Source organism: Cervus elaphus, chromosome 14, assembly GCF_910594005.1.
Source record: "Cervus elaphus chromosome 14, mCerEla1.1, whole genome shotgun sequence".
Taxonomy (NCBI): Eukaryota; Metazoa; Chordata; class Mammalia; order Artiodactyla; family Cervidae; genus Cervus; species Cervus elaphus.
This window is the reverse complement of record NC_057828.1, coordinates 77,329,900-77,341,928: the sequence shown is the minus strand read 5'-3', so window position 1 is coordinate 77,341,928 and position 12,029 is coordinate 77,329,900. Positions and strand designations below refer to the sequence as shown.

Sequence of the window (12,029 nt, the reverse complement as noted above, 5' to 3'; positions counted from 1 at the left end):
TTAATCCTCAGATCCTCAAGTCTGTTCTTCAGACATCATTGAAGTCTTTCTTATGTTAGCCTTTGGCTCTCATGCCACGGAGCCTTAAAGACAATTCACCATCATCATGAGTGGAGAAACAACAAAACATTTATAGTATCTTTCATAATCTAAGCAACGCATGCGTCTGGTGCCACAGATCAACAATATAAAACTAACCAAGTGCCAGTGATACCTGTGTGTGTAAAGCGTGTCACTGGTTTATGCCTGGAGCTGGTCAACAGAACGATCACCTAAGGATATTTTCCGAAGCCCCGAGATTCTGCTTTGCTGCGTGTGTAGGAGCAGGGTGGAGATGGGGCAGAGCAGATGTTGTGCTGTGTTTTGAAGAGGATCTCTGGGTACTTTTGGTAGCATCAGGTTCCCACCCCCATCTTTCCTTTCAGAATAGTGAAAAATATTGTTTAAGGTAACCCCGTGTGAGTCAACATGAATTTACCTGAATTTTATTCATATTCATAACCATAGTTTTGATCATTTGGTCAACACATTTGTTGGGAATTGTGAAGTTATATTTGTTTTATTATTAAGTGGTTAGAACTATCTGGTGCTCTTACCCTTTAGGACTAACAGATTAGATCTAGAGTGTTTTATTTTACTGGATGAAGTTAATATTAACCTCTAAGTACTAACATCTAACATTTCTTGGATGCTTCCTGTGTTAAACCTGTGTTAATTTAACATGTGCAGCCGTGTCCTGAAGCAAATACTGAGAGCCTTGAGACCTAGGGGTGGATTCAGCCCCCCAGGGCAAGACTCGGCTGGCGGTAGCCTTGTGCAGACCCTCCAAGGGGCTGTGGTCTTTCTGTCCACACTGTTTTATTTATTAATGGAGTTAGGCTGTGCTGTACATTTGTCTAACTAGCTGCTATTTATGGTCCACCTGCCATCTCAGTGGTTTGCATTCTCTTGTTGTGTATCTGTGTTTATACACATATATGTATACCTGAATGTCTGCTGTTAGTACTTTTGGTGTAAGTAAAAATCTAATCTTATGAAGTAAATGACAGTTAACATATTTGACATGTTTTGATTTCAGTTTATCGATGGTCGACTGGCAAAACTAAATGCAGGAAAGGGTTTCTCTGATGCATTTGAAGAAGAGATCACTTCCGGCGGCTTTTGTGGAGGTAAAGACTAGTTCCATTGTGATTATCCGTTTTATGAATAACAGTTATCTATGATTTTTGCACCTGTGTCACATATGTCTACTTTGTAAACTACCGTTTTCTCATAAATATCTGATATCTTCGATACATTTTGTTCATCTTATAAAGAACTATAGTGTTGACTTACTTTGCCTGATATGTTATGCTAGGCATTCAGATGGTCTCATGAGCTGGCAATGGTTTGCTTGGATAGTCTCTTAATATGACTGGAAAAAAAGTCACAGAAATGCAGTTAGTTTGTTCCTCCTGACTGATTTTCTCTGCTAGAGAAATACTAGTGATATTTATCAATACTACTCGAGTAAGAATTAGAGAACTCAGATTGTGGTCCACGTAGTAGCTTTTAACGTAATCCAGAAAGACAGGTCTGAACATGACAACTGCTGTTACATTTTTAAGTAGGAGTGTCTTTATAGGAGTCTGTTGTTGTGCTTTGCAGGCCCCTGCAGTATTAGGAACAGACTTTTCAGTTTACTGTCCCATGTTCTTACACTTGTCAGTGTGATAAGTGCTCACTTAAAGCAGTGGAAGGAGGCGTCTCATTTTGTATGTGTGACACACATTAGTGACATCCCACTTTTATTTAATATAATTAACTGTAATATAATTGAGCAGTTACATTGTTTGAAATGTCAGTAATTGAAACTGTGTTGTAGTATCTAGGAAATGAATGACTTAGGAACGGGTACTCTGTCCATGATGATCTGGTACCTAGTCCTGACTCTGTACTTGGTGATCCGGCACCTGGTCCTGACGCTGTACTTGGTGATCCGGCACCTGGTCCTGACTCTGTACTTCATGATCCAGCACCTGGTCCTGACTCTGTACTTGGTGATCCGACACCTAGGCCTGACACTGTACTTGGTGATCCGGCACCTGGTCCTGACTCTGTACTTGGTGATCCGGCACCTAGGCCTGATGCTGTACTTGGTGATCCGGCACCTAGGCCTGACTCTGTACTTGGTGATCCGGCACCTGGTCCTGACTCTGTACTTGGTGATCCGGCACCTAGGCCTGACGCTGTACTTGGTGATCCGGCACCTGGTCCTGACTCTGTACTTGGTGATCCGGCACCTGGTCCTGACTCTGTACTTGGTGATCCGACACCTAGGCCTGACACTGTACTTGGTGATCCAGCACCTGGTCCTGACTCTGTACTTGGTGATCCGGCACCTGGTCCTGACTCTGTACTTGGTGATCCGGCACCTAGGCCTGACGCTGTACTTGGTGATCCGGCACCTGGTCCTGACTCTGTACTTCATGATCCAGCACCTGGTCCTGACTCTGTACTTGGTGATCCAGCACCTAGGCCTGACGCTGTACTTGGTGATCCGGCACCTGGTCCTGACTCTGTACTTGGTGATCCGGCACCTAGGCCTGATGCTGTACTTGGTGATCCGGCACCTAGGCCTGACTCTGTACTTGGTGATCCGGCACCTGGTCCTGACGCTGTACTTGGTGATCCGGCACCTGGTCCTGACTCTGTACTTGGTGATCCGGCACCTGGTCCTGACGCTGTACTTGGTGATCCGGCACCTGGTCCTGACGCTGTACTTGGTGATCCGACACCTAGGCCTGACGCTGTACTTGGTGATCCGGCACCTAGGCCTGACTCTGTACTTGGTGATCCGGCACCTGGTCCTGACTCTGTACTTGGTGATCCGGCACCTAGGCCTGACTCTGTACTTGGTGATCCGGCACCTGGTCCTGACGCTGTACTTGGTGATCCGACACCTAGGCCTGACACTGTACTTGGTGATCTGGCACCTAGGCCTGACGCTGTACTTGGTGATCCGGCACCTGGTCCTGACGCTGTACTTGGTGATCCGGCACCTAGGCCTGACGCTGTACTTGGTGATCCGGCACCTGGTCCTGACGCTGTACTTGGTGATCCGGCACCTAGGCCTGACGCTGTACTTGGTGATCCGGCACCTGGTCCTGACTCTGTACTTGGTGATCCGGCACCTGGTCCTGATGCTGTACTTGGTGATCCGGCACCTGGTCCTGACTCTGTACTTGGTGATCCGGCACCTAGGCCTGACTCTGTACTTGGTGATCCGGCACCTGGTCCTGACGCTGTACTTGGTGATCTGACACCTAGGCCTGACACTGTACTTGGTGATCTGGCACCTAGGCCTGACTCTGTACTTGGTGATCCGGCACCTAGGCCTGACTCTGTACTTGGTGATCCGGCACCTGGTCCTGATGCTGTACTTGGTGATCTGACACCTAGGCCTGACACTGTACTTGGTGATCTGGCACCTAGGCCTGACACTGTACTTGGTGATCCGGCACCTAGGCCTGACACTGTACTTGGTGATCCGGCACCTAGGCCTGACTCTGTACTTGGTGATCCGGCACCTGGTCCTGACGCTGTACTTGGTGATCTGACACCTAGGCCTGACACTGTACTTGGTGATCTGGCACCTAGGCCTGACGCTGTACTTGGTGATCCGGCACCTGGTCCTGACGCTGTACTTGGTGATCCGGCACCTAGGCCTGACGCTGTACTTGGTGATCCGGCACCTGGTCCTGACTCTGTACTTGGTGATCCGGCACCTGGTCCTGACTCTGTACTTGGTGATCCGGCACCTGGTCCTGACTCTGTACTTGGTGATCTAGTACTTAGTCCTGACTCTGGCAGACAGTTTTGCTTGAAACCTTCAAAGTGTCCTCTTCATTCTTTCAGCCAATATTTGCTGAGTGTTTCCTATGTACCAGATGCTGTTCTAGATTTGGGACGAACTAAATGAATAATCCCCAGTGTGTTCATTTTCAGCTGGTGGTAATAGTGCTTCCCCACCCCCCACCCCCAAGTTATCTATAGGTTTAATTCAGGGGGATGGAAATCTTTAGTCTGTGTGTAAGTAAATAGTTTTTAGAGTTGAGGAATAAAAGGTGAAAAGACAAAGAATAATTAGTACTTATCTACAAATCTCCCAAAATTTAATTTTAATCTTAAATAAAATTTACTTTTGCACCACAAAAACACAAAAACTGTTGCAATCACTTGTTCACTGAAAGAGGTACAGGAGATCTGAGTGACTGTGGACCTCCCTCTGATGCAAGTAGGGTTGCGTTTCGTGGAACACTTTCACCTTGGGGGAAAACTTAGTTTCCTTGACCTAGCAAGTGAGCTGAACATGCAGTCCTTCAGAAGCCCCTTGCTTTCCTCAGCTCACGGCAGAAAATTTAGCTTCAATGGAACTTCTGTGTTAAAATAATGCTTTTTTACTTTTCACCTCAGACAAGCAGAATATTGTCAGCTCATGGACAAGTTGCTTGCAGCACCTCCTGAGTATTTACATAACTGCGATCTCATTATTGTTCTGACCCGTGGGGCTGGTATCCCGTATGGAATTGGGGATGACACCGTGTGGCAATAATGGGGTGGAACTAAGATCCTTTTGTGTAGTGAAATTCTGTAGTCTGCACCCTTGGTCCACAGACCTCAGTCACAGAGGAGAGCCTCGGTGGCTTTTATGGTGGGAGGAGGGTCACCAGATTTTTTCATGAAAGGTCCTACTGTTTAAAGAATAGAAGAATGTTTATCACCAGTTAGCAGCTGATTTAGAGACTGCTGCACTTTTAGTACAACTTAATGCCAGCTACTTTGTTGTTCTTTCTTAAAATAAAAAAAATGTTTTGAACACTTCTTTTACTTTTGGTGAGCCAGTACTGATCCAAAAGGAAAGCATTCATTTTAGTAAGTTTGGGGCTTTCCCAGTGGTTAGTGGTAAAGAATCTACTTGTAATGCAGGAGACCTGGGTTCGATCCCTGGGTCAGGAAGATTACCCTGGAGAAGAAAATAGCAACTCACTCCAGTATTCTTGCCTGGAGAATCCCATGGACAGAGGAGCCTGGCAGGCTACAGTCCATGGGGTCACAAAGAGTCAGACAAGACTGAGCAAGTAAAAATCAACAGCAACATTTCAGTAGGTATAGCAAGAAAATACATTGAAAAAATTATGCCTGGTGATCGTGAGATTTTCTAATTGTTACATTTTAGGCTATTATCTTAGAGAGACATAGAGATTCATCTTAGAGGAAATTAAAGCAAAATCATTAAGATTTGAATAGATGAATAATCTAATAAAAATTAGCAGTGTTCTTACTAATGAGATATATGTGTATATAAAGTTCCAAAAAATAGTTCCTAGAAGTCAGCTGAAACATTTTTTATCTGGACTGCTTTTGTGAGAAAGAATAGGTCTGAGGTAGTGAACTGCTCTTCAAAAGTAAACTGTTGTAGCTTTCTCCTTTCTCTCCTAGTTACAATGGAAATGATGATTAATGTTCATGCTTCCTGAATTAGTATGAGGCAGAAGCTCTTCTAAGAGCTCTCCAAATATTATCTCACTTAACCCTCCCAGCACCCCAGGAGGGACTTCGAGCATCCTTATTTTACTGAGGGCACCCACCTCAGTAATTTGCCCAAGGTCACACGTGACTGCCTGGCTTCAAAGCTCTCACTTTAATAACTGTGATATATGCCTTCTTATGATAAGAGATCGTTTTAATTAGAAGGCCTTTAGTAAACAAGAGCAGTACTCAGGGCTTCTCTGCTCTGATGGATAAAAGCAAAATTCCTGTCTCTTTTGATTATCCTTTGAAGATTTTATATATATATATATATATAAAACCCTCAGGAAGATCACTATAGGAGAAATCAACAGTCACTGGAGTTAAAGGAATCATTATGTTTCTCTAAGGAAAAATCACTGAGAAACTTTAGACAAGCATCTCATTTCTCCCCCGTCTAGGCCATTAGTGTGGCGGTTTATGCGCTGTTTTTGTTACTGATGCGCATGGTCGTGATGGCATGAATATGTGTGGTGGAGCCCTGGCCTCACTGTGGCTCTGGCTGAAGCACAGAGCAAGGCAGTCCCACACAGAACACGCCTGTTCACGCGGAATCTAGAGCTGTGGTTAAGGGCCATGAACGCATGGAGATTTTCCAAAACTGTTCTCTGTCCCGTGAACCCCTCTGGTCAAAACTGTTCAGGAAATCCATGTTACTCCTGGTCCCTTTTGTGGGACCCTTGTAGAACACTCAGTCTTATCCTGAGAAGAAAGGGAAGAGAATATCAGGAAATACATAAAGAGAAGAATGTCATGGGGTTAAAAGATCATCATAGAGGCCACAAGTAGGACGAAGGAGCCATTAGATAAACACAAATACCAGTCTGTGAAAAGCAGCTCAGGAATATTGAGTCAAGAACATGTTTATTTCCCCCCCCCCCATAATTTTTAAAATTGATTTACAATGTTGTATTAGTTTGAGGTATGTAACATAGTGATTCTGTATTTTTATAGATTATACTCCATTTAAAGTTATTATCAGTGAGTTCCCTGGCAGCCTAGTTAGGACTCGACCTTTTCACTCCCAGAGTCACGGGCTTGATCCCTAGTTTGGGATCTAAGATCCCACAAGCCTCACTGCTTGACCAGAATAAGGAAAAAAACCTCTGTACCCTTTTGGGGTTTCCCTGGTGGTTCAGATGGTAAAGAATCTGCCTACAATGCAGGGCACCCAGGTTCGATCCCAGGTTTGGGAAGATCCCCTGGAGAAGGGAATGGCAACCTACTCCATTATTCTTGCCTGGAGAATTCCATGGACAGAGGAGCCTGGTGGGCAACAGTCCAGAGACTCTTTGGGGTCACAAAGAGTCAGATACGACTGAGCAACTAATACTTTCTCACTTTCAAAGTTATTTTAAGATATTAGCTGTACATTATACTATATTTTATTTTATACCTAGTAGTTTGGACCTTAATTTTTTTCATTTAAAATCAATGAAAAAAATAGATATTAAAAATCCATGTCTAGTTTTTTAAACTTTAAAAAGCAGACGCATTTTCAGGTTGATTTTATATGGAGTGTGTGGTCACTCTCCCCGTCAATAGCGTTTGTTTCTTCATTAGTTCCCCAGCAGAGTCTGGTCAGTCTTGTGTTTATTTAATCCTGTTTCTTTCTTTACTGACTGGTAACCAAAGGAATCCGAAGGGGTGGTAGTAATCATTAGTTTCAGTGGTGTTTTTCTGGCCTCACTGAACAATTTAGACCAATTTACGTTTTTTGATAAGTAACAACAGATTACTGGAATTTAATATATTTGACAAGAAAAACTGCAGAAGTGAGAAACCAAGATATTTTGTCCTTGAATGTGAGAAAATCGCTTGTTTGATTAACAAGAACAATGTTAAGAATTTCCTCAATAATGCTTACTATTTCTACAATCTACTTTAAAAGAAACACTAAGGATTTTTGGTGTGTGTGTGTGTGTTTTTCCCCAGCTTTCAGATTTATTTTTTGAGAAGTAAATTGGCCTTTTAAAACACACATTATCAGAGAATAGAGTGCTTGTCTCACAGATTTTATGGAAATAGGTGTCTTCACTCTTAAAAGCACTAGAATTAAGAGAGACAATTAGCCTTTTAAAATATTTTTTGACAGAAATCTACCTAAGTTGTACCACCTGTTTTCCTATTACCTTAAGCTGCTTCTTCAGGGACTTCCTGTTTGTGCCGAGCCCGTGATTCCACGTTGTTATTCTGAGTGGCTCTCTCTCTCAGCCGTTTCTCCTCAGGGCGGCTCTGAGCGGCCCCCTGCCCTTTGTAGTGTAGCCGCTTCTGAAGTGACGCGGAGGACAGCTCTGTGTGATTTCCCTTATATTGTATTTAGCAACCCCGAAGGACTGATGACCCGAGAATTAAACACCGAGATTCTTCCTCAGCGGCCGTCCTTGTGAGCGCAGGCAGATGATCGCCTCAGAGCGCCAGTGTCCCCGCCAGGCGGGCCGTCGTCCCGTCACCAAGGGCAGGCCGTGCTGCCGCGTGCTCCGCTTGCGCCTCGCGCCGCAGCGGCCAGGCACCAGACCGGCCCCGGCCTCCGGCCCCAGGTCGGGCTGGCCTGACCTCTGGCCCGCCGGCCCCAAGCCCCCTGCCCCCTCGTCCACCCGCTTTGCCTGTTTCTTAGTAGAAGGGTGCGACTCAAGAGGCGTAACGTAGATAACGTTTAACAACCTAGGAAGGGCTGAAGATGAGCTTTTACTCCTCACGACTGTCGCTGGAGACACTGACCTTTCTGTAACTACTCTGAGGTTTTACGGCAGTTATTTTCTTTGTGGTTCAGAGGTTTAAAAACACATTTTCTGCAGTGACACGTGTTCCAGGATGCTAGATAGTTATCACAGAGTAGTTGGTGTTTTTCTTTCCATTTTCTTAAATTCATTTTGGGAAATGCAATAAAACACTTTCCAGAATACCATGAATAATAATCAAGTTATAAATATGTGATTTCTACACAACCATTTTTAGTAGAGAAGTAAAAAGTGTATGAACTGATGAGAACTTTGAATATAGAAGAAAACCTGTATGAATAATCTGGATAAAGACATAATGTTTATTTTCTGTTGTTGATAGAATCTCCTTGAGATATAACTGAATAGAATAATTGGGATTTTTTCTCTTCATTTTACAAGGGAAGGCTTAAAGTTTTTTTGGTCAGGCCATATACCATCTGAAACTTGTGCCCTTCAAGCACTGCAGATTGTTTTTATATGGTCTATTTTAGATAGATACATTTTGCTATAATCATTTCACAAGGTTAGAAAAATATTATTTTCCCCATATTTATTCTTCCAGAAAAGGTGCAGTGCAGTGCTGTACCTTTTCTGAAAGAATAGAGTAAGAGACATTTTTCAGAATAGTTGTTTCTTGATATTTCTTTGAAATTAGGGAGAGACATTAAGTTCAAGATTGAATCCAGAGCTGGACGTTTTTGGCCTGATGCTGGTTAGGGATGCAGAGGTATCCGCTGGGAAGATACTTGGCCTAAGGACCCTCTGCCCCTGAGTTGTAACAGCAGGGTGACGTGTTTCTTAAGAAGCCAAAACCACACACAGGAGCAGTCTGCTTTGGGCGCCTTTGTACCAGGTGGTCAGCCTCTGAGTAGCCTTTGGAACTTTGTTTTTGTCTTGCAGGAGTATTTAAGGTTTAAACAACCAGGAAGGTAGAGGAAATCTGACTGAAGTCAGTTGATACAAATGTTACTTTAGTTGTGTGGCCTTCTTTTGCCTTCTTATATCATCTTATTGATTAAATGAATTAGCATATTTGGAGCCAAATGTATATGATTGCTGGTTTTACTGAACTGGTCTTGCCGGCATTTGAACTTTCTAATAGCCATGAGGAGCTACTGCCATATCTCCTTGGGTAATACCTTTCTGATTTGGATTTACAACTAGAGAGTATTTTCAGAACATTCTGCAGGTTCATTGCAATAAAGTAAAATTTGCTATCAGTTAATACCTATGTCTAACAACTGTAGAAGAATCTTTTTTGTCCTCAAGATTCTTTATATTTCTAAATTTCCTTCTGGTTTTTTCCTTTCCTTATGTATTTTAAATATTATTTTAAGATAACCCTAATTGTGTAAAAGAGCCAGACTTTTACAAAACACCATAGACATAAATATTGAAAAATCAGTTTAAAAGACATAGGAATTTTGGATATCAAAATGTTATTTTTTCCCCCTCTGAAAGTAGTATTATAATGAAAGAATGCTTTAACATATTATCTTCTTATGTGAGTAAAGAAAAAGTATCTAGTCTTAAAAATGCTAGTTACTATGTTCCTAAGAATTAGAGCATTTATTATTAATACTTCTTACAATGAATTGCTTCTTTTACAACATTGCAGATAAATAAAATTTGCCTGCTAAAATCTTGGAAATAACTAGTTTTTGGTGAATTTGGGTTTATGGATTTATTTTTGATCAGATATTCCTGACATCTTATTTTTATACATTCCAGGGAACTCAAAGTCATATCAGCAATGGGTGCATACAGTCAAGGTAATAATAAACCTTTACAGTTTTTTTTTTTTTCTTTCACTTTAACGATATGGGAAAATGTTCAGTTCAGGTCTACTGTTTATATCTATGCTGTTTATGGGCAATATTTTAAATGTGTCTATATTTTCTCACACTTTAACATTTTTATTTTTTGCTTATAGTTTGTTGCCTTTTATAAAGAAAATTTTTAAATGAAAAGCTTTTGTCTTTATATTTTTCAAGATAAATGGCTTTATTTGAAAAGCATGATTTTGCTGTCACATTATAATATATTCTGGAAGATCTCTATCTTCTTAGATGGAGTGGTAGGGCTTGATGGGAATGTTATCATTTCTGGTAATGTGCTTTTGTTAACATGATTTTTTTTTTAAACATAACTCTCTCTCACAGATTGCGACTTTATTGCCGAACACTAAAACATTTGAGAAACAGTTGATTGTATATCTTTTTTATTAAGCTTTATATATATGTATATATACTGGTCACATTGCCTACATCTGCCTAAACCACAAAGATGAAAGGATTGTGTTACACCAATTAAAAGAATAGAGGAGAATGTTTACATTTCGTATGGAGTTACTATAGCATATATAAAAGCTTGAAACCATTTAACATGACATAATTTTGTAAGTCTTTCTTTAACCTGTGAGAAAAGCTCTTAATTCTATATCATCAATAATGCTTTGTTCTCAGGACAGTCGGGCCCCAAATCTTTAGGAGCACGTTTCTGTTTTTCCCTTGCAGAAAGGAGGCGCACTGTTCAACACGGCAGTGACCAAAGCAAGCCCTGCTGTGCGAACGGCGTATAAATTTGTGAGTGCTCTTGTGATGTTTAAAAATTCTGTTGATAAAATTTTACAACATTTTCCTAGATGACACACATGTAAATCTAGAATATTTTCTGTTTTCCTTTACATAAATTTAGAGTTAATATTGACCTAAGCAAACTCAGTTATTAAAATTGTATCATTGTCTAGGCAGGGTGTTTCTTTTATATGCTTTAAAAATTGTTCTTTGATTTCAAAGCTGTCAGCAAAATTGTGCCCTCAGATTGAAGCAGTCCACGATGAAGTGACAGTTTTAAAGATTTGTTTCTTTTATTTAGCAGCATACTTTAAATTCTCATTGTGTACTTGAGACTTAACTAGAAAAAAATTTTTAAAAAATATGACAAGCTCTCTTGCCTCAAAGGTCGTCCTTTGACTTTGCAAAGTTAAAACCCCCCATTGATATCTCATGGCTTATAGTAAAACAATAACAACACCAGGAGCTACCACAGCAAGTAAATAATTAACAAAATGGAAGTCTCTCTGCTCTGATCGCCGAGACCCTTCAGACCCGGCCCCTCCCATCCTGGATCATTTCCCTGAGGCCCCCAGCCCTGGTGTCTCCAGGTCTGAGATCCTTCTCGTTCCACGGGTGCAGGACGTTCTCTTCTGTGTCTTCATCCTTCACAATCTGTCCCTGCTGCCAGGGACATCCTTTCCTTGGCTTCTGTCCACCTACTAAATCATCCTACAGGTTTATTTTAGATTAGACATTCAGTCAGTTCAGTTCAGTTCAGTCGCTCAGTCGTGTCCGATTCTTTGCAACCCCATGAATCGTAGCACGCCAGGCCTCCCTGTCCATCACCAACTCCCAGAGTTTACTCAAACTCATGCCCATCGAGTCGGTGATGCCATCCAGCCATGTCATCCTCTGTCGTCCCCTTCTCCTCCTGCCCTCAATCCCTCCCAGCATCAGGGTCTTTTCCAATGAGTCAACTCTTCACATGAGGTGGCCAGAGTATTAGAGTTTCAGCTTCAGCATCAGTCCTTCCAATGAACACCCAGGACTTATCTCCTTCAGGATGGACTGGTTGGATCTCCTTGTGGTCCAAGGGACTCTCAAGAGTCTTCTCCAACACCACAGTTCAAAAGCATCAATTCTTCAGCACTCAGCTTTCTTCACAGTCCAACTCTCA

General features: G+C 42.1%; 1 protein-coding gene across 4 annotated transcripts in view; it reads left to right on the top strand.

The window, feature by feature from the left end:
- The window catches only part of DENND1B (DENN domain containing 1B), a 278,593-nt gene that overhangs the window by 225,360 nt on the left and 41,204 nt on the right, over window positions 1–12,029 (top strand). For 3 of the 4 annotated variants that reach the window (XM_043922760.1, XM_043922761.1, XM_043922759.1), the window contains 3 exons: window positions 1,079–1,169; window positions 10,026–10,066; window positions 10,811–10,879. In XM_043922760.1, the coding sequence (XP_043778695.1) occupies window positions 1,079–1,169; window positions 10,026–10,066; window positions 10,811–10,879 (201 nt within the window). Of the gene's footprint in view, window positions 1–1,078; window positions 1,181–10,025; window positions 10,067–10,810; window positions 10,880–12,029 lie in introns of those variants that run through there. The other variant, XM_043922762.1, reaches the window with a different exon arrangement.